We start from the raw sequence: 20,707 nt of genomic DNA, 5'->3' as shown, positions 1-20,707 counted from the left end.
CACACTCCCCCCATCCTTCCTCCCTAGCAACTGTATCGTTCTCTAAGTCTGTGAATCTGTTTTTGTGTTGAAAATAAGTTCATTTGTATTATTTCCTTTTAGATTCCGTATATAAGGGGTGTTATGATATTTCTCCTTTTCTGTCTGACTTATTTCACTCAGTATGACAACCTCTAGGTCCATTCATGCTGCTTCAAATGGCATTATCATTCCTTTTAAAGGTAGAGTAGTATCCCATTGTATACATGTACCCATCTTCTTTTATCCATACCTCTGTGATTGAGCTGTTCACAAGTTTTGATTAATGAAAAGTCACTTGCTGATCAGATCATGCATCAGAAAGTGAGAGATTTTCTGTCTTCCTGGAAAAGCTTATATTTGCCCAGAGTCAGCTTGCCATGCTCATAAGAAGCACAGTTGCCTCTTCCCTCCACGTCTCTGTGTAGAGGACACAGGGAGCAACCCCCAGCCTATAGGCATCATTTTCTGTACTTGCAGGTTGATGAGAATTAATGATTTCTTAACTTGACATTATTTTTAGTTAAGATGACAACTCCTAAGCTGATGCAGATCAAGGCTGAAAAAAAGTGCAATTATCTTAACATTATACAGACAAGGGACAGTGGAGAGTTCATAGCTTTAGTTCCCGGTCAAGTTGAAGAAATTAAAGCTCAAAGAAGTTTAACATCGAGAGCTGGTCAATGGCAAAGGCAAAGTGAGGACCCAGGAATCCTGGTCACGCTGGGTGTCCCTGACCCCTAGCTCTGTGTCCTCTAAGGGCCTTGCCATGGCTCCTCCCCCAGGGCTTTGATCTCCTTTAAATCCCAAATGGGGGCATAGTGCAGACTGCACACAAGAGAAAAGCAAACTAATGTCTCAAAAGTGTGGACAGGGCACAGCAGGAGAACAACAACAGAAGTCAAATCAGAGTCAAATCTGACTCCAATCTCACAGTCAATTTCTATCCAGATGGGACCCCAGGCATGACCACTGATAACGGTGCTCGGGGGAGGGAGAGAGGGGAGCAGGTCCTCTGGAGCCCAGCTCTGCTCCCCTGGGACTGGGTGCAGGGTGGTCTCATTTCTGTGTAGACTTCACCATTGTAAATCATGCTCATCACGGCAATAGTCTGGCTTTATTTACTTTATTTATTTAGGCTGTACTGGCTCTTCATTGCTGCACAAGGGCTTTCTCTACTTGTGGTGCATGGGCTTCTCACTGCAGCAGCTTCTCTAATGTTGCAGAACATGAGCTCTAGAGTGTGGGCTCAGTAGTTGTGGCACCCAGGCTTAGTTGCTTCACGGCATATGGGATCTTCCTGAACCAAGGCTGGAACCCGTGTCCCCTGCATGGGAAGGCAGATTCTTAACCACGGGACCACCAGGAAGTCCCATCATGGTAATAGTCTTAACACAAGGTTTTAAAAAGTGCTTTATTTACCCTGTGCTCTACATTTGTCCCAGTGCAACTGGAATCTGTCCTTTTGGCTGGAAAGGGGGCACAGGGAAAGAGTAGAAACATCTTCATTGTTATCCAGCACTCCACACACTTGGCCAGGTGCCAATTTTCACCCATTTAAAGCAGGTGCTCTCCGCCCAGAGGAGGAAGATTCAGTGAGAGTTGTAGGCAACACATTGTGTTGCCCATTTAAACTGACCCCAAAGAAAACAACGTGAGTGACAAGTACACCTTTTATCCGCAGAAGTCCTAGCTACCTAACCAGCTGGATTCTCCACCACACTTCACCCAGGACAGACATGAGCAACGGGCTGCACCAGCCCTGGCAGCCTCAGAGCCCCTCTTCCCCCTCATCAGTACAGTAGGTGGGCCCCAAGAAAACCCCCTCCCAGTGTTCACATACTTGTGCAACACTTACCCCTCCCACCCAAACTGTCTCTGGACTTGGCCTTGGGACTTCCTTGGACCCAAAGACATTAAAAAGCACAGTGCAAATAGGCTTGGTAAGACCTTGCACACATGTTTGCAGAAGTCAGTCTCCACACTGCAAAGAAACTCAGTTTGGAAGGTTTGAGGGAACAGTGAGAGACCTGAGGGTTCTCTAGACGGTCTTCCCGAGGAAGGTCGCAGCTTCATGTGACCTCAGAACTGCCCAGCTGTGCCCAGTCAACCCACTGGATCACAAGAGCAGAATAAGCAGCTATTGTTTGAGCCCTGAAGCTAAGTGAGGGGGCGGCTTGCTATACAGAAATAGATCCTTGAATTAGTACATCCCCACTGGGGTTTTTAAGGGTTCATCTATATCATCTGTACAAGAGCAGGAAGGGAAAAAGGAAATTCAAGCCTAAAATACCCTTGCTGAGTAGCAGTTCTACCACTAAGTCCTAAGAGTTCCTTCCTTAGCAAACTAGTCTTTTTGTTTCTCTAAAAATAATAACAGCTAATCTAATGTGTGCCCATCATGGGTGATGTGAGGTTAGGAGAGACATTGTATTATATGTCTGTATTCATTTATATCACAGTAAAATATTCTTCATGCTCAAGAAATGAATGCCCTTCATAATTGTCAGATATTATAATATCACCCAAACATTTTCTCCTCTTATCAACCATCTCTGTTCCCTGGTCTCCTCTACCAATATTTTATAAGAAAAAATTTACTTGTTTCACCTAAACAGTTGTTTATCTAATCAATAATTGACACCCTTCTACTTTTCCCCATATTGAAATAGACACACTTGATGCCCAGCACCCATCAGCATGGAGGTGATTGTGAGGTGGTGCAGGCAAGGGCCTAGTTCCTGCCAACACAAAGACCAGCTAACCTGGGTAAGGACCAGTCTTAACAACCATGGGAGGTTGTCCCAATGGTAGGCACTCCCCATACCCATCTTCATCCCTCAGATCCTGAAATAAAATTACAGAGGAGGCAAATTGTGTTGATCAAATAAATGCTTTGAAAATCCACTTATGAGTCACCAGGTCTGGTTTCCATCATTCATGAACAAGACAAGCCCATATACAGTCCTCCTGGCTCCATGATCTGGACTGAGAGTTCATCCAGAATGAAAAGCAGGAACTCAGAAAGATGAGGAGAGGGAAGGGACAGTAGAGTGTGGGGAAGTCAGAGTGGAGGGCACTGTCTGGGGCTTCTGGGTGATTGTGTGATTGTGTGTATGTGTGTGCTTTTTACCAATTAAATCTTTGATAAATAAACCCAAGCCAAACTATTTCTGTTGTCATTGCTACAGTTGGTGACACTTTAGACAGTAGGGTTCTAAGTCCCCACAAGTACCTCTCTCGATACTTCAGCAGACTCAAAATGGAACTCAGGCCCAGCCAGCAGGATCTGGTGAAATATAAATCCAGTAGCGTCAGGCTTCCTGATTTCCACAGTAAAATGTCATGTGTGGTATTTGCTTCCAAGCACCACAGTCCCCTCCCATCAGCCACATATTGCTTCCCATCTTAAAATTAACACCTGAATCGGTTATTACCCAGCACCTGTCAGAGTGTTATTGATGCTCAGACTATGAAGACAGTTTAGGTGCCAAGGGGTCCACATAAGTGTCTAAGTTCTCATTGTGCTGGAAGCGTAAAGGCTCCAGAGCAGCAGGACAGGAAGGACATGTGCCCTCAGGGATGCTTCTGGAGTGCCTACCACCGACTGCTAAATTAATGTTACATAGCCAGCTGTTTGACTGAGAGGAAGTCCTAGAATGGGCCTTATGGAGAATGTTTCTCCACCTTCTGTGAAACTAGGCAAAGACAAAACATATTTACATCAGCACTTTTAGTACGTTTTCTCCCAAGATCAGGTCAGAAGTGACTCAACTGAGGTAATATGACAAAGCACTGTCTTGGAGAGGGAAAGTCAAGTAGTTGGTATGGTGGGTGCAGTCCCCTCCATTTGGAGACCTCCTGAGATGCCCTTTTGCCAGTGGGACCAGAAATAATCACAGTCTTTGAACACTACTCTCAGCAGCTCTCACCCAACTAGGGATGACCTGCAAATCCATCCTTCGTCAACCAGTAAAGCCAAGGAGCATCCTGCCCACGTTGCCCGGGGACCCCCTTCTCCCATCTGGACCAAGACTGCAGCCACCACCTGCCAGGAACCCTCTCCATGTGGCTGTGAGTTCAGGCAGCTGGTCCCCAAGTTCTGTTGGCCTTGGAGCCGGTCTCTCTGCCTAGTTCCACTTTGTGTTCATTTACCAATTTATTTGAGCATGAAGAGGACACCCTGAAGGCCCTGCCCTTCACATCCTTGGAGACCATCTTCACGTTGGCCTTCAACTACCAGACAGATCATAGCATCCCTAACACTTGAACACATGCACACACACACGACTGTCCTTTATTGGGTTTTGCTTTTGTTTCATTCTTGTGTCTATGTTCAGCAAAAGGAAAATAGGTATCATCCAGGTACCAATTAGCAGGGAGAAGAGGGCAAAGTAGGAGGAAGGGCCATGTGTTCAGTGTCTGGGAGCCCCCATCTGAGGAGTAAAAGCATGTGGAGGGGACCTTTTCTGAAGGCTGGAGCAAGCTACATGTGATTGATATGTTTTCCCAAAAGTATGTCCTCTTTGCAGAGAGACAGTAGAAGTTAGTCTGCAGGGGCTATCAGAATGCTCCTCAGAAAAGGTGGTATTAACCCTGAAACCGAGGAGGGACTGATTTTACAGACATGTTCGAGGGGGCTTCCACACTGTGGAGGTGAATGCACCGAAGTCCAGGCACATAAGAGTACAGGGTTCAGCTAGGAGAAGGCAATGGCACCCCACTCCAGTACTCTTGCCTGGAAAATCCCACGGGAGGAGGAGCCTGGTAGGCTACAGTCCATGGGGTCGCGAAGAGTTGGACACAACTGCACGACTTCACTTTCACTTTTCACTTTCATGCATTGGAGAAGGAAATGGCAACCACTCCAGTGTTCTTGCCTGGAGAATCCCGGGGATGGAGGAGCCTGGTGACTGCCGTCTATGGGGTCGCACAGAGTTGGACACGACTGATGTGACTTAGCAGCAGCAGCAGCAGGGGCACTGGGGTGTGAAGCAGGTGGGGCAGGGGCAGGACATACTAGGCAGACAGGAGTTGAGATCCTGAGCAGGAGACTCTTCAGGCCTGTGGTTGCCACCTGAGGGCCACAAAGCCTGGGGAAGCTGTGGCATTCATGATGGGATGGGAGGGTCCACAGGCACCCCAAGCACATATATTCTCCTGCTTTTCAGTTATATGTAGACGCTTCATGATTAATGTGATATCTACTGAAAGTGTTACCAAACACAAAACGAAATGAAAGTCATTTTTTAATTCACAAAGGCTTTGAAAATTATAATGACATGAGCTCTTTTTCACTATGATTTTGGTAGAAATTGTAAAAGTGCAACGATTATCGTGTGTGATTGGCAAAATTCGAAGGCATAATAAAATGTTTGGAGATGAATGCTAGAAGTGGAGTGTCATGAAAAGCTCTTATTTAAAAAAAAAAAAAAAGCCCCTGCTAGCCCACAGGTGCCATGGAAAGAAGCCAATGGGCTGGGCTAGAGGAAGAGGCAGAAGGCAGCAGTCAGGAGAGTGCTGAGTGGCAGCACTGGTGGCAGAAAGGGGAGGACCATGAGGATGACATCCAACAGACAGGACCTGGCGACCCATCAGGTGAAAACGTGCAGGTAAGGGAGTCTGGGCTGATGACCGATTTCTTGTTTGGACCAGTGAGCGGCTATGTTGGTGTGTTGTGAGCACAGGGGCTCAGAGGACGGGGTGCTGGGGAGCCGTGAGACAGAGGATGACTGTGGTCAGCTGAATGGTCCCCAGAAATATCCACACCCTAAGCCTTGGATTCTGTGCTGTGTGGGTCACACAGCAAAGGGAGATTAAAGTTGCAGATGGAATTACGATCACTTATGCTGACCCTGAGATGAGATCACCCTGGACCCTCTGGGTCAACTCGATACGAAAAGATGCGGAAGGGGAGGTGGGAGTGTCAGCGGGATTGCACGTGAGGAAGACTTGACGGGTCATCACTGCTTTGAAGGTGGAAGAAGCCCCCAGGTCAAGGAACGCAGGTGAGGCCAGAGCTCCAATAAGAGAGAGGATGAGTCCCCCAGTACCTGCACATAGGACCCTAGCCCCGACCATTACTTGACTTCAGCCAGGGAGACCCAGTTCAGAATCTTACCTCCAGAACCAGAGGTAAGAAATCTGAATTTTTTTAAGTTTGTAATCATTTGTAACATAACAATCCTTACAGTGAGTTAATTCTGAAGTACCCATGGGGCATTAGGGGGGACTGAGAGGAGATGCTACCCAGGAATGTGCCTCCTTTTAGGATGAGCATTTGTTTCCACCCATGCACCTCCGTCATATGCAGACCCACCTCTTCAGGACCTGGTTTCATTGTTAGGGGTGGGTGCTCCCTGGGGTGACAGGGGATGTTGCAGTTGGTAACTCCAATAAACAAAGGTTCTAAAAATGGTTCAAAAGAGCACAAAAACAAAAGTGCGTTTGGCTGGGCAAGGCCCTCCCAAGTGAAGCGGGTGGAGGGAAGCCCAGCCTGATTGGGAATGCAGGGCCCCACACCCACTGGCTAGCCTCGCCCGACACCCCAGGCTACCTCAGTGCTGTGATCATAGTCTTGGGTCTTGCCACCTTCCAGCCAGGGGTGAGGAGCCAGCACATTTGCCCCCCACCCATTCACCTTGTGCCACATGCCTGGAGTAACTGAAGTATCTCTCTCTTCTATAAAAATGAGTGGAAATTGAAAAATGAATTTGTTATTAAGCATAAAAACTGTAAGCCTCATAAAATTTAACAGAGATGAAGATAAAAGCCTTTAGGGGCCAGTTGCCAAGTTGAATCAACTGTACGTCTTGCCCAGAAGATATTACAAAAAAATGAGTGGGTGCTTCCTGGGGTTTATGGGCCCCTGTAACCTTTATATTCAACAACCCACCAGCCACCGGGGCAGGTGCCACACTTGTCCCTGTACTGACGTGACAGGTTAGGCACAGTGAGGTTAGGAGGTTAAGTTACTTAAGAAACCACAACCAGGAAGCAGCAGAACCAGGATTCAAGCCCAAACAGCCTGACCGCAGGGCCCAGCCCTTCTCTCCCCCTCTGGCCCATTGCCTCTCCCAGAGATCATGGCATCCCCAACCTTCTGCCTGTTCAGGCCCCAGGACAGGCCAGACATTGCTCTGCCTCAGGGCCTTTGCAGCTAATATTCATTTTAGAAAACTTTTCTCCCCTCCTTTCAGGTCATCTCTGTGAAGACATTCTGAACTCCTCTGAGGAACTGGGAACTCTCTCCTTGTATCCTGGGAAGGCCTGTCCCAGATAAGGGAGGTGGGACTGGAACTGGGGGAGGAGAAACTTCCAGGCTGCTTTGGGCAAGGGTCAGATTGCCCATGGAGGCCAGAAGGCTAGCTGCCTTTCAGCACTCTGGAACACATGCAGATGGGCAGTGGGTTTAGTTGCTCTCTGCCCAGTTTTCCAGTCCACTGTGGTTGACTGGTCAGGGGATACAAAAGAACTATACCCTGGGATCAGAGGCCACACGGGCAACAAAGGAGCCTGAACTGTCCTTCACTAGGTGACCAGGAGTGCTGTCCAACCCCTGGAGATGAGGTATCCGGAGCCCTGCTGGCCTTCACCATGAAGCTGGTAGGGCTCAGGCACCGCCCGCCATGGCCACTGCAACCCTTGGATCTTCATCCCACATGTGCACACATTCTGTCACCCAGGACACCAACAGCCCAGTGAACAGGGCAGCCCTGTCCACACAGAAGGAAACCAAGGCTCCTCTGTGCCCTCAGCATCATCCCCCACTCAGCGCTGCTCTGAGCCTGGACTCAGCTCTGAGAATAGGGATGGAGGCCAGCACTTGGCCCCTCACACACGAAGGTCCAGAGGCTGTGCGTGTCAGACTTAGCCCTGGAATTCTCACTCCCCACCCTGAACAGGCACCTAATGTTGGCCAGGGACGCGTTCCGAGGACACCTCTGGGGCCTGCTTCTTCATGCGCCTTATGTTCTCTTCACTCCCAGAGAAATTCTTTGGTGGAAAAGGCAGGTGCCCTAAGAGCTGTAGGTCAGAATTTGTTTGCTACCACCTGGAGAGCATCTTCAAAAAGACTGTTCTGCTCAACATCATTTATGCTTAAAAAAAGAAAAGCATGACTTGGGGAGAAGACCTGCCCTGTGTAAGAGCTCGGAGATTTCTCTTTAAGTCTGTCAGGCACAGCAGTCAACATTACAAAAGGTTCATTTCCACACACTTGGTGAAAAAGGTGGACCCTGTATTGTTACATTATGACTGGCCTGCCCAACTTAATGCTGAGCATTTCCCAAAGCACAACTCTGATAGTCTCCTACGCAATAATATCAAGCTGTAAATTTAATGATGCTTGAGCTTGGAAGTAAATAAAAAACTCAAGCACATACTTTTAAAAAATTCTGGGGACTTCCCTAGCAATTCAGGGGTTAAGACTCTGCACTCCCAATGCAGAGGGGACAGGTTCAATCCCTGGTCAGGGAACTAAGATCCTGCATACTGCAAAGTGTAGCCAAAAAAAATTTTTGCTGCCCAAGTCTCCATTTTCATCATGAGGTAAAAATGGAGGAAAATGTCAATTACAATCCCACCTTTACTCTTACAAATTTGGCAACATATTAAAACCTGTTGCATTTCAATGTCAACCGTCTAGACTGGGACAGGCTGCATCAAGCTAAGTTAAGAATAAAACACTTGAGTAAAGCTCTAAAACCTAGGCCACAAAGGTGTTCCTCACAAACCACTGGCCGTCAGTGGTCCTAAAGGCAGAGGATGGCAAAGGTTCCCCACTCCAGGGGACCAAGAGCGGCCCGATATGCTGTCACAGGCATAAAATTTCTTTCAGGTTTTGTGTTCGGTCTTAAAAATTAACTTGCATTGTACTCCATGACATTTGCTTTAATATATAAAAACTGTTTGAAATCACTTAGCAGTCAGAGAGCCCTCCCTCACCCCACTCCACACCATGGCGGGCAGCGCCCCACCTGAGAGGTTCACGAGTTGGTGAGCCAAGCCCCAAGCTTCAGATGCACTTCATTAGGTCTGTTTGTGGCATTTCCATAAAAGAAGTAATTTTATTCACTCAGGTTGTAACTAAATGCTTTAGGAAACTATGATATCAATTTCAATGTACTGAAAAATAAATAGTAAACAGTATGTATTTCAGTTTTTAAATGAAGAAATTAGTTAATTTTATTTACTAACAGAAAAAAAGAAGCCCCTAACCTAAAGTATAGCCTGATCATTTACTTTTTATATGAAGAAACACAAATTGGATTTTTTTTAATACAAAAAGGACAAGATCCACAGAAAGATAAACTCCTCTACTTGTTGGCACTAGAGAAATTTCCCCAGTTACTGGTTGATTTTAGTAGATCTTCTTCACCAGTGCAAGCCTGACATCACAACTTGATGTATTTGGCTACTTCTCAGCAACTCAGAAGCAACCCCATCCCAGAGCAAAACTGCTCTCTGGATGTGACACTTTTTTTCCTCCAGAACATAAAGCCCTAAAAGCCACCATCTGGAACAACACAAATATGTCACAATCTGTGGTTTTCTGACTGTTCTACAGTGTAGAAAGTGCTGAGCAAGGGCACTGTGGTCCCTGCCACCGCCACCTCCATGGCCCCTGACCCGCACACTGTCTCTGCTGCCAGCTCCCTGAGAGGTGTCTGTGGCTTTAGTAGGTTTCAAGAGGCATTAATTTTAAAACAGGTTCTAAGAGATGTACATGTTTTAACATAGGCTCCAAAATGTGTGAAGATACACTTAGAATCACATCTCAGATATCATTAAAAAGAGTTCTGTTCCAAAAAGTGTTAAAAGAGGAAGCCAGGCTTCCATCACAGCTGTTCCTGGGGCCACGTTTTTTCCCCATAGTTTAAAGTCTGAATCGGCAGCAAGAACGGCCACATATATATCTGTGTTCATGTGTGTACACAAAGAAGTACCTTTGGACTGACTTAAAAAAAAAACAAAAACAAAGACATTTTGTTTCATTTCCCAACACACCTGCCTGCTACAGCCCTGCTAGAGTGTTCATTTCTCTGCAGATGGGGCAGGGAAGGCCTAGAAGTTTAGAACCAATCCAGGCAGGTCTCCTGAGCGCTGTCATCATAGAGGTTCAGGCAGCTTGGCTCATGTGCATGACAGCAAACATCACACTCTGATCTCAGTGTGAGTCGTTCCCTAAAGAATAAGAGAGCTGCGGGCTACCACTGTACTCCTCACGGCATTCTGGCTGTTCACATGATCTCAGGATGAAAAACCCCCATCAACAATTTTTCCTTTTTGGTCTATATAGCACCATTGTCAGTGGGATGTTTTTTGTTGGTTGTTTTTAAATCTTAAGCAACGGGGTATAAGAATATAACCAAAGTGTCTGATTTGAGGTTTTACAGGCAGAAATCTTTTTTTTTCCCTCAGATTTTTTTTCCTTAAAACAAAGGGGAAAAAAGTATAAGGTTTCAAAGCTGAGTTACTCTGACCAGCCTTCAGTGAAGGGATAGCTAACCACACCATTTCTTCTTTGTTCTTCTGTGTGTTATCTCATAGCAAACTTTCACTCTGGACACCCAGACCTGAGGTGTGCCTTTTTCATATTAGATATAAATTAATCAAAAGGTCTAAAGCTCTAAATTTCCAGAGTTATGAAAAATTCTTAACTTACTTCAAGATATCTTGCATAAGTATCTCATCCCTCAGCTCAAACAAACAAGAAGGTCAAAGGCAAGAAAGAATCACATAAATTGGAGCACCTCCTATAATCCATATATACATGTACTCGCTATACAGGTCCTATACAGTCAAAGAATCACGTCAGCTAATATAGCCTCTAGTGTGGGTTTTGTCGGACACAGCCCGCTGGGGTCCCCATCAGCATCATACGAAACAGCAGTACTTCTTCCACCAGGACTTGGATAAGGTCTTCATCTTGTTGGGAGTCCTGCTCTTGGACTTCTTTGGCTGCTGCTGGGAGTCCGAATACTGAATGCCGGCTACAATGGCTGCATCGAAGACCTCTTTGAGGTTCTTCTGAGTCAAGGCCGAGCACTCAATGTAAGAGGTGGCTTTGATCTCCTCGGCACACAACCTGGCCGCCTCCTCGGGTACCGGCTTCTCTTTGCATTTGTCCAGCTCGATGAGGACTTTGACGTCTTCTCTGAGGTCCGACTGTGTCCCCACGAGGATGATGGGGGCTTTGGGACAGTGGCACCGAATCTCTGGCACCCATTTCTCACTGACGTTCTGGAAGGAGGAGGGACCCACAACACTGAAGCACAGGAGGAAGATGTCGGCATTGGTGTAGCACAGAGGCCGGAGCTTGTCAAACTCATCCTACAAGGGAATCAAGCACCCAAATGTTATCTTTTACATCCGTTCTCATCAGCAGAGAGACCATTTGAACATTTTTCTGGAAAGGGTCTGGTAAGTAACAGAAAGCCCACACATAGTGGAAGGAAGAACCAAAGCCCGATAAGGGCCACTGCTGCCAAGTGGGGCCTCACTCCCAGCTCTGCAAAACTTGCCCAAAAACCTTCCTCACTGCTCAGGACCTACTTGCAACTTACTGTAGAAAAAGTACTTATATTAGATGGATTTTCAAAATAAAATTTACTTTCTCTAGCCTTCAGGCTAGAGTAACTCAGACTTACTGCTTCAACTCTGGTACTTAGCCAGGCTTTTAAAATGTAGATGGTACCCACACTGATCCTCGGGGCTTCATCCAGACTCCAGGAAACCCCAGTCTGTGAACTCAGCAGCTCTGCCCATCCTCATGGCAGCTGTAAGCCTGGCTCACTTCAACCCATCTGTGCCGTGCATATCCAGGGCACACTCAGGGCACACTTGGTGCAGAATCATGGGACTCAGACACAGGACTGGAATTGATGACCTAGGCCTGGACACTCTCACAGTGACCCAGAGAATGTGTGCCTCTCAATGTCACTTAAAACACAAGTGAATATGTTCTCACACTTGCTGAATACACCTTTTATCTCACTTTATCTTTTTCTCCCTCCTTCCTTTTCTCTTACTTTCCCTCCCCTTTTCTCTCCGCAAACCCCAGAGGCCTCCAGGAGTGATGCTTTGGGAAGATAAAAGGACCAGAGAAAAGGCATACCCATCCTACTTCCAAGGGATAAAGAACTGAATGGAATAAGTCAGAGTTGATTATATAAACCATCACCCTGCTGAGTGCCTCACTGTGTGCATTCACTAACAGAGATGCACACAGGACTCTGGACCCCAGACCTAGGGGATTTGGTTGGGAACAGACACACATGGCCTCAGTCCTTATAGGGAAATGCATGCGTGCATGCTACCTGGCTTCAGTTGTGTCCGAATCTGTGCAACCCTATGGACTGTAGCCCACCAGGCTCCTCTATCCATGAGGTTCTCCAGGCAAGAATACTGGAGTGGGTTGTCATGCCCTCCTCCAGGGGATCTTCCCAAGTCAGGGATTGAACCTACATCTCCTGTGGCTCATCATTGGCAGGCAGATTCTTTATCACTGAGCCACGTGGGAAGCCCTTATGATTATTTACAAACTATTATTTATGCACATGTTTTGTAGCACCTGTGGACTTTTTCTAGGGATGAAGAAAGCCTGGATCTTTTGAGTTTACGTGCCTCGTCTGAGGCCCTGTATTTCAGTTTATAGGGCGACAACCAAGTGACAATATTGAAGTTGACCAGCTAAATCCTCAGGAAGCAATATGGCATCTCACCATGTCACTGCCAATTCTCCACCTTCTATATGCAAAAGTTAAAAAGAAGAAGAAGAAGAATTGGATTTCTCAGTGCCAACTTTGTGCTGAAAGAAGAAACACAGAAACCCAACCAGGTGGCCAACAGCCCAGCCCCGAGGATCTTCTAATGAAACACTCCCTCTGTTCCCAGAGGCCTGCAAGAAAGCAGCACAGGACAGTCTCTGCCCTCACCTGGCAGGCATCATGCCTGGCCAGGCCCTGGATCTGGGGTTGTATTATCAATAAAAAGAAAAGCAAACACAGCCCTGAGCCTTGGGACATGGCTTCGACAACCTGGCTCCCAGACTTGTGGAGGTTCTGGCTGAGGGACTCAGGAAGCAAAGCAGAAACTAAACCCTGCTGGTCACTACCTGACCAGAAACCTTAGCTATTTGCAGAAATAAATGCCACACACGTACGTGTGACGAGTCCAATTGGAATGGACCCTTAGAGAAACGAGTTCTGAGACCCAGAGATTTGCCTGGGGTTTAGGGTAGGGCTGGGTGGGGCTGACAGGTAGCTGGACAGCTGCACTGGTCTAGTAGCAACCGGTGTTTGTTTTTTTTAAGTATAAAGATTTTCCCAGGTGCCTCATGAGTCAGAAGCTGAAGAGTTTTTACCTGCTATTGGACAGGCTATTGCAGTCTGATCAATTTCCACTGGAGTGAAATTGATCACAGTGAAATTTCCATAATGAGTCCAGTGTTAAAAACTTTTAACATTTTATATGCACACCAGGCCCCCAACAAAAAGGCCCCAAGGCATAAGAAGCAATTTCTAGTTATTTTTCCAGCTCTCAACTGCTATGTGAAACTTATGTCTGATCCCCAGGCAACAGCTACCTGTGTCCACATTCTCCTGGTATTTGGGAAGGAGGCAGCTTGAGTCACTTTATCCCCAGTAAGCTACCATGACCACCGCTTGGGGGGATGTGCCACCACAGGCAGAGGCAACACTAAGGAAATATGGCAGGTGTCAAATCAAGTCCCTTAAAAAGGGAGGTTATCAGATCTGGAGTAAGGAGGATAGGAAAGGACTATCACCTTGCCCAGCTTTACTAACGATCAAAACAAATACTAATTGATAGCTGGGGAGCTGGGAAAAAACTGACTTTATCTCACCAGTTGTGTACTTTTTAAAATTTATTTTTATTTATTTGGCTACTCTGGGTTTTAGCTGTGGCATGCAGGATCTTTAGGTGCATGTGGGATCTAGTTCTCTGACCAGGATTCAAACCCAGGCCCCCTGCATTGGGAGCACAGAGTCTTTTTTTTCCGCAAAATTTAATTTTTTTTTTTTATATTGGGGTATAGCTGATAAACAATGCTGTGACAGTTTCAAGTGAACAGCGAAGGGACTCAGCCATACATATATGTGTATCAGCTCTCCCCCCAACCCCCCTCCCATCCAAGCTGATACATAACACTGAGCAAAGTTCCATGGGGAGCAGAGTCTTAAACCCCTGGGCCACCAGGAAAGCCCGAGCTGTGTATTTTTCATAGTTTTGAAGATGGTTTTTTGAAGATGTGGTTTTCCATAAATCTGTAGATGGTGGCCTCACACATTACACTATTAGGCATACTAACCACTCCATCAGGTAAGAAATACAGTGAATCTCAACAAAAACACTGCTGAGAGGCAGGAAAATGAAGGAAAATTTCCAAATAAACCAAAGTGTACCAACTTGCACTGAAACCTTTTCATTTCCCAAATTATAAGCTTTTTCATGAAATCATTTCTAAAATGATTCTTGCGATTCCTTAACTTTGAAACAGATCCTATTAAGGAAAAATATCAAACTCTTCCTTGATAATTCAGGATCATTTCTACAAAGTGCTCCTGGTAAAAGTCCTAATCCTCTTGCAAAACTGCTCAGAGGTTTTCCTCCTGTTCTACCCATCCTGTCCTTCAAACCAATGTTGCCTTCCTCCTCCTGTAACCTTGTTGATTTCTTCACAAGTTCTACTGGGTTGGCCAAGAAGTTCATTTGGGTTTTTCTATAAGTGCCTACTGGAAAATCCAAATTAACTTTTTGGCCAATCCAATACTAAGTGGTTTGTCTTTCCCCACGGACTATAGTCCGTCAAGGGGCAAGCCATGACTTAAGCTTGCATCCTGCGGGACTCAGCACTTATTTATTTATCAATCCAGTCTATAAACAAGCAAAGTCCACTATGGGCCAGGCACCGGCCAGGCATGAGGCAGGGAGCTCCAGCCCAGGAAGCTGTGTCTGCCATCAGAGCTGACAGGTGAGCTAGTGGTGGGGAGCTGCCTGCACTGGGCTGTCCGCTCCTCTCTACAGGGCCCCAGATAGGCATGCCCTTTGGTTTCTTGAGTTTTCTTGCCTTCTTCTTATTCTCGGACTCTTCAACTACCACTTCTTGCTTCAGCAGGGAGGCCTCTGTTTTTTGAGGGGCTACCCAACTCTCATTGTAAAGATCAGAAAATGTGACCCAAGGTAAGAAAAACATTCTTGATTTACACAAAGCAATTAAGCTTTAATTATAAATAGCAGCAGGGCATCCAGAAAAATTATTAGAAGGATATATGTTCTTTGATTTTTTCTTCCATATGCAATAAAATTCAGATTGCGTGGTTTTTCATTTTTTTCCTGCTCCAGTAGAAGGGCCAGGAGACAGCAGAGGAAGCTGGGCTATGACATGCGCCCTGTGGCCACTGCCAAACCAATGTTCAACTGGGGATCGAGGCAGCCCAGGCTTGTGTCACCTTGAAGTTTGAAAAACAAAGCCCTGAACTTGCTGTCCCGCAGTGGGTAAGTGACTAAGAAGCCCTGGTTTGGAGGAGGCTCTTAGGGACACTGAAAAGTCAGACACTTCTTAAGTGTAGGTGGTCATATGACATCTTAGAAAGGAAGTGGACACTTTGATCTGTCGATAAATTACCCCAGGACTTTCTCAAACTCTAGCAAGCACTGGAGAAACTACGTGCTTATTAACTGTGGCTTTGGCAAGCTCTAAAGACAGACCCTAGGGGCTTCTGTGATGGCTCAGCGGGGAAGACTCCACCTGCAATGCAGGAGATGCAGGCTTGATCCCTGGGTCAGGAAGATCCTGTGGAGAAGGAAATGGCAATCCACTCCAGTATTCTTGCCTAGGAAATCCTATGGACAGAGGAGCCTGGTGGGCTACAGTCCAACAGGTTGCAAAAGAGTCGGACTAAATAACTTAGCGACTAAACAACAACATTAATGACTAAACAACAACAAAGACAGACCCTGGGCTCTCAGACGGCACAGTGAGAATTAGTGATGTAAGCACCATGCAGGGGGACTGGAGCCCCCCCAGCTCTTGCAGACACCCCAGAGGGGACTTCATACTGAGTCCTCCCCATCCCTGGCTGTCTCATCCAAGCGCCTGGCCCTCAAGACAAAAATAAATGTTCACTATTCTGAAGGACCAAGTCCCAGTTCATTCATTCCTCCAGGTTAGGAAAGGAAATATTAACACTTACTGACATGAACTCCATCTTTTTCTTGAGTCAATATCTTAAGAATTTGGTTTGTTGACCTTTAATAAAATGATTATAAGGCATTGCCAACTTACTCTGAGAAATGAGTACAAAGCATCATTGACAATTTTTAATAAAAACCAGAATGTAAATAAGATCAGAAACTCCCAGAAGATAAGAACCGCTCTTGACCCTGTTTCCCTTGTCCTGCCCACAATGAGCAGTGCCAAACCCTGCTTTATTGGTGTGGAGCTCTCTCCCCGCCACCTCCACCCTCTGTGAGGTGGGGGTGGGGCTCTAGAATGGCCCAGTAAAGGAGAGGGGCAGTATTTGAAGGCCTTTAAAAGACCCTGTTCTTGCCCAGCACTGAGCAGTGATGTGATACTGACCTGTCCTGCAGTGTCACAGAGCTGGAGTTTCACGGGCCGCCCATCCACGGAAACCACAGCTTAAAAATAAGACCGAGAGGATTGTCAGTAGTGGGGAGGGTCTCTTTTAACCCTTTCCAGAAGAACAATAATTTTAGTTTGTATGATCACTCTCACTCCAAACCCTTCAGCTCCTATTCTGAGTCCCCAACAAATTCAAGACTTGCCTAAAACAAGGAGACTCCATGGAAGCATTTTTTTTTTTTTTTTTTTTTAATGCAAACCTGCCAGGCCAGCAATTCACTCCATGCCCAGAGAGAAGGCAGAGAGGCCCAGGGCCTTTGATGGCACCCTGGAAGGGTCTGAGTTTTCTCCCAACCCCAGACGATTTATTTTCCTATGGCACGTGTTTCAAAAATCACAAAAACAACACTGGGTGGGGTGGGGGGTAGGTGGGAACCAACCTCATGGTTTTAAATCACGGGAAAACCTCACAAATAAGTCTGTTTTCCCTTGGGAAATGTTTGGTAACTTCGGGGTCTGTCACAAAAGCGAAGCTTATTTTGAGAACATGTGTAAACACAGGCTGCCGGTATTGTCCTGTTTATAAAAGAGGGCACTGCTTATCTCTCCACGTCAGCTCAAAGAGAGGATTAAACGAGAAAAGGAAACCGTGTCCACCTTTCCACTAGGAAGGGGTATCTGGGGAGGGGCCTGCATCAGAGTGCTGCTCAGAGTGCTCTATTTGATGAAGCACTCAGTTTTGTCTCAATACAACTTTCTAAATTGTTTATAAATGTTTGTACTACTCAGTTGAAGAAGGGGATTAAAACACACACACACACACTCAATATCGTTTAGGTGGGAAACCCACCAGCACAGCACTGCTTTATCTACCGTGCCTTCCAGGTAGATGAAAGCAAGTCCTTGCTGTCAAAACTTTCTGAAAGATCACGAAGTTCTTTTTTTTTTTTTTTTAAGAACAAGAGAAAGCATTTCACTCTAGCTTCCATGGATTTTAACTTTTTCATAAATTTCAAGAATACTTGAAAAATCAAGAGGAAAGATTACTTTATCTTGGTGGCTACAAACCAAATGACACAGCATCGCATACATAACAGTTTTCAGGAGCTTAAGAGATACTGAAAAGACACTAAGAATCAAAAACAGAGCCAACGGGGGCTGTGGGACTCAGAGGCAAGAAGTCATCTTTACTATCCCGGTTTAATCCAAAGCTCAGCCTTCCCCGGCGCCTCCAATGCCATTTTCACTAAATCCACACTTGTCCCTGCTCTCCGCGGCTTTTGAAAGTGGAGACGCCCTCGGAAGAGGAGCCGCTGACTGGGAAAGACCGACCCTCGGGCCACAGGTAATGGCACCTGCGCGTCACCTTCCGATCGAAAGCCGGCAGCGGCGCCAGCAACGTCGGCCTGACGCAGCTGCTTTACGCAGGAAACTGATCAGGCCACCTGGGCGCGACCTGTGCGACCCCGCCGTCCGTACCCGAACTGCGAGGCGCCCTCGGCTCCCCGCGCCCGGGTTAAGACCCCACTCCCGGCGGCCCTGTGTCCCCCGGGGTCTCCTCCGCCCCAGCCCCCACGGCCCCGCTCACCCGAGAAGTTGTCGAAGGCGGTGGGGATGTACTCGGTGGGGTAGCCGTTGGTGGTGTAGCTCACCACCAAGCTGGTCTTGCCCACGGCGCCGTCGCCGACCAGCACGCACTTGACGCCGTGCCCCTCGGGGCCGCCCGCGCGCCCCCGGCCCCCCGGCGCCCCGGGCCCACGGACCCCGCGCTCCCGGCGGGGCGGCACGGGCGGCGCCTCGCAGCGGCCCGGGAACGCGGGGTCCCCCTGCTGCGGGGGCATCGGCCCGCGCAAGCCGCGGGGGGAGCCGTCCCCGACTCGAGGGCCGCGGCTCCGGCCGCGCGGCGCAGACAAAGGCGGTCGGGTGGGTCCGGCTGGGCTCAGGCTCAGGCGACGCCGGCTGTGTTCTGCGGCCGAGGACTGCGGACCGAGCGGCGCGGGGCCCGGCGCTGTCTCCTCCTGCTTCCCGGCGGCCCGGCGCGCGGGGGGCGGGCGCGGGGAGAAGGCGGAGCGGCCGCTAGGTCCGGGCGTCGGGCCCACAGCGCCCCCGTCTGAGCGCCGTGTGGTGCGCTAGAGCCGGAGGGAGCCGCGCGCGCTGGGGCGGGACCGCGACTCGGTGCAGGGACCCCGACACCCACGGGGGAACCCCAGATGCCCAATCTGGGAAGTGCCGAGGAACCAGGCCACGGAGGGAGGCTTCCCGGCGCCGACACTGCCGCCACCGCAGAGGGGCTCGCGGTCCCGCCTCCTGCGCCCAAGTGCCCGACGACTGCCCTGCTCCTCCCGGCCCTGCGCCCCCTCCTCCCAGCGGTCCCTGCTTCGCAGGCCACAGCGTTCCACCCAAGGGGGCAGTGCAGGGCCTGGGCGACAGTCGTCGGAAGGAGGCAGAGTTAATAGGCAACTTTTATGTAGCCGAAGCCCATCGTGTGATTTTGGTCCTTCTAACGTATTCTTCTATCAGTTGGGAGCAAAGGAACGCAGGTCCACTGTTAACGCTAGTGTGACTTTCTCTTGAGCATGCCCTGAACCAACAGATGTCTTTATAGCCCCAATTCTTTCATCTACGTAAATGGAATTTGGTGACATTGGTATTATTTAGGGGGAAAAAAAAATCCGTTTTTCTCTGACTCCCTTCTATATTTAGTCAACAATCCATCGGAAAGACAGGGAAACCTTTGTGGGCATAGTCTAGACGCAAAGTTTCCCAGAGATTTATCCTGTGGTGTGAGAAGAGGCTCATACTGTGAGTAGGAATAGTGATACTGATAATAAAAGTCACAGCAACTAATAAACGCTGAACCTTTCTTATATACAGGGCACTGGTAAGCACTCTGCATGAGCTGCTGCTGCTGCTGCTAAATCGCTTCAGTCGTGTCTGACTCTGTGCGACCCCATAGACGGCAGCCCACTAGGCTCCCCCTTCCCTGCCTGGGATTCTCCAGGCAAGAACACTGGAGTGGGTTACCATTTCCTTCTCCAATGCATGAAAGTGAAAAGTGAAAGTGAAGTCGCTCAGTCGTGTCCGACTCTCAGTGACCCCATAGACTGCAGCCTACTAGGCTCCTCGGTCTATGGGATTTTCCAGGCAAGAGTACTGGAGTGGGTTGCCATTGCCTTCTCCACTGCATGAGCTAGTTACTGTCATCTCATCATTACTTATACCCATTTTATGGGTGAAAGTGTTAGGCTCTCAGTCGTTCCCGACTCTATTTCCAACGCCATGGACCAAAGCCGACAAGGCTCCTCTTGTCCATGGGATTTCCGAGGCAGGAATACTGGAGTGGGTTGCCATTTCCTTCTCCAGGGGATCTTCCTGACCTAGGGATTGAACCCTGGTCTCCTGCATTACAGGCAGATTCTTAACCTCTGAGCCATGGGGAAAGCCCATTTTATGGGTACAGGATGAGAAAATCTGAGGCACAGGGGTACTAGACAAAATGCTGAGGTCTCACAAGCTAGGGAGTGGCAGTGCCAGGATTCAGGCACTCTGGCTCCAGAGCCTGAGTTGTTTCTTACCCAGTGTCCTTAAAGCAAAATCAAGCCAGAGTAATAAATTGAGCCTTGGAAGTGTGGCTGTGGTGGGAATGCAGGGGTGGATTTGTCAAGAGGCTGAAGGCTTGAATTCAGGGCCCTCATTTGCAGAGAACCTCCCTGGGGGCCCTAGCAGTGTGAACACAATTCTGCAAAAATTGACAAAAGTTTATATGAAAAAAATTCATATATTTTAATCACTACCAACAAAGCCCAATGTTGTTTCAATTCTAACTTCTCATATTGAATGGCTTTGATGTGGCAGGGGACATTCTGAGCATCAAGCCAAGGAAAGTGAACTTAGACATTTCATTTGGGTTTAATGGATACAGAGCTGGGACTAAAGACAGACAAGGAAGGAGCCAAGGGAGCAAAATTCAAGGTACCAACCTTGCAATTACCTGACCCAGAGAATGAGCACCTGGGTACCTGGCCTGCCTCTCCACAGCCCTGACACTGATGGGATGTATTTGTGTAATTTTCGACTCCCCTG

General features: G+C 47.8%; 1 protein-coding gene across 1 annotated transcript; it reads right to left on the bottom strand.

Moving 5' to 3' along the window:
- Positions 1 to 9,172: 9,172 nt before the first annotated feature.
- RHOU (ras homolog family member U) lies at positions 9,173 to 18,654 on the bottom strand. Its single transcript, XM_061404764.1, has 3 exons — positions 18,213 to 18,654; positions 16,622 to 16,680; positions 9,173 to 11,352 (listed from the first exon to the last, which is right to left on the bottom strand). The coding sequence occupies exons 1-3, from the start codon at positions 18,463 to 18,465 to the stop codon at positions 10,897 to 10,899; spliced, it is 768 nt and encodes a 255-aa protein (XP_061260748.1). The 5' UTR covers positions 18,466 to 18,654; the 3' UTR covers positions 9,173 to 10,896.
- Positions 18,655 to 20,707: the final 2,053 nt, after the last annotated feature.

This window comes from Bos javanicus, chromosome 28 (assembly GCF_032452875.1).
Source record: "Bos javanicus breed banteng chromosome 28, ARS-OSU_banteng_1.0, whole genome shotgun sequence".
NCBI lineage: Eukaryota > Metazoa > Chordata > Mammalia > Artiodactyla > Bovidae > Bos > Bos javanicus.
Note: the sequence above shows the minus strand (reverse complement) of the source record. Positions and strands in the feature narration are given on the sequence as shown.

Bases quoted from the DNA above. Each gene is read 5' to 3' on its own strand.
- RHOU (XM_061404764.1), bottom strand. From the start codon at position 18,465: ATGCCCCCGCAGCAGGGGGACCCCGCGTTCCCGGGCCGCTGCGAGGCG. The intron at 16,681-18,212 runs GTGAGCGGGGCC...CTTATTTTTAAG, and splicing joins CGCCTTCGACAACTTCTCGG to CTGTGGTTTCCGTGGATGGG. The intron at 11,353-16,621 runs GTCAGTATCACA...ATTCCCTTGTAG, and splicing joins TCTGTGACACTGCAGGACAG to GATGAGTTTGACAAGCTCCG.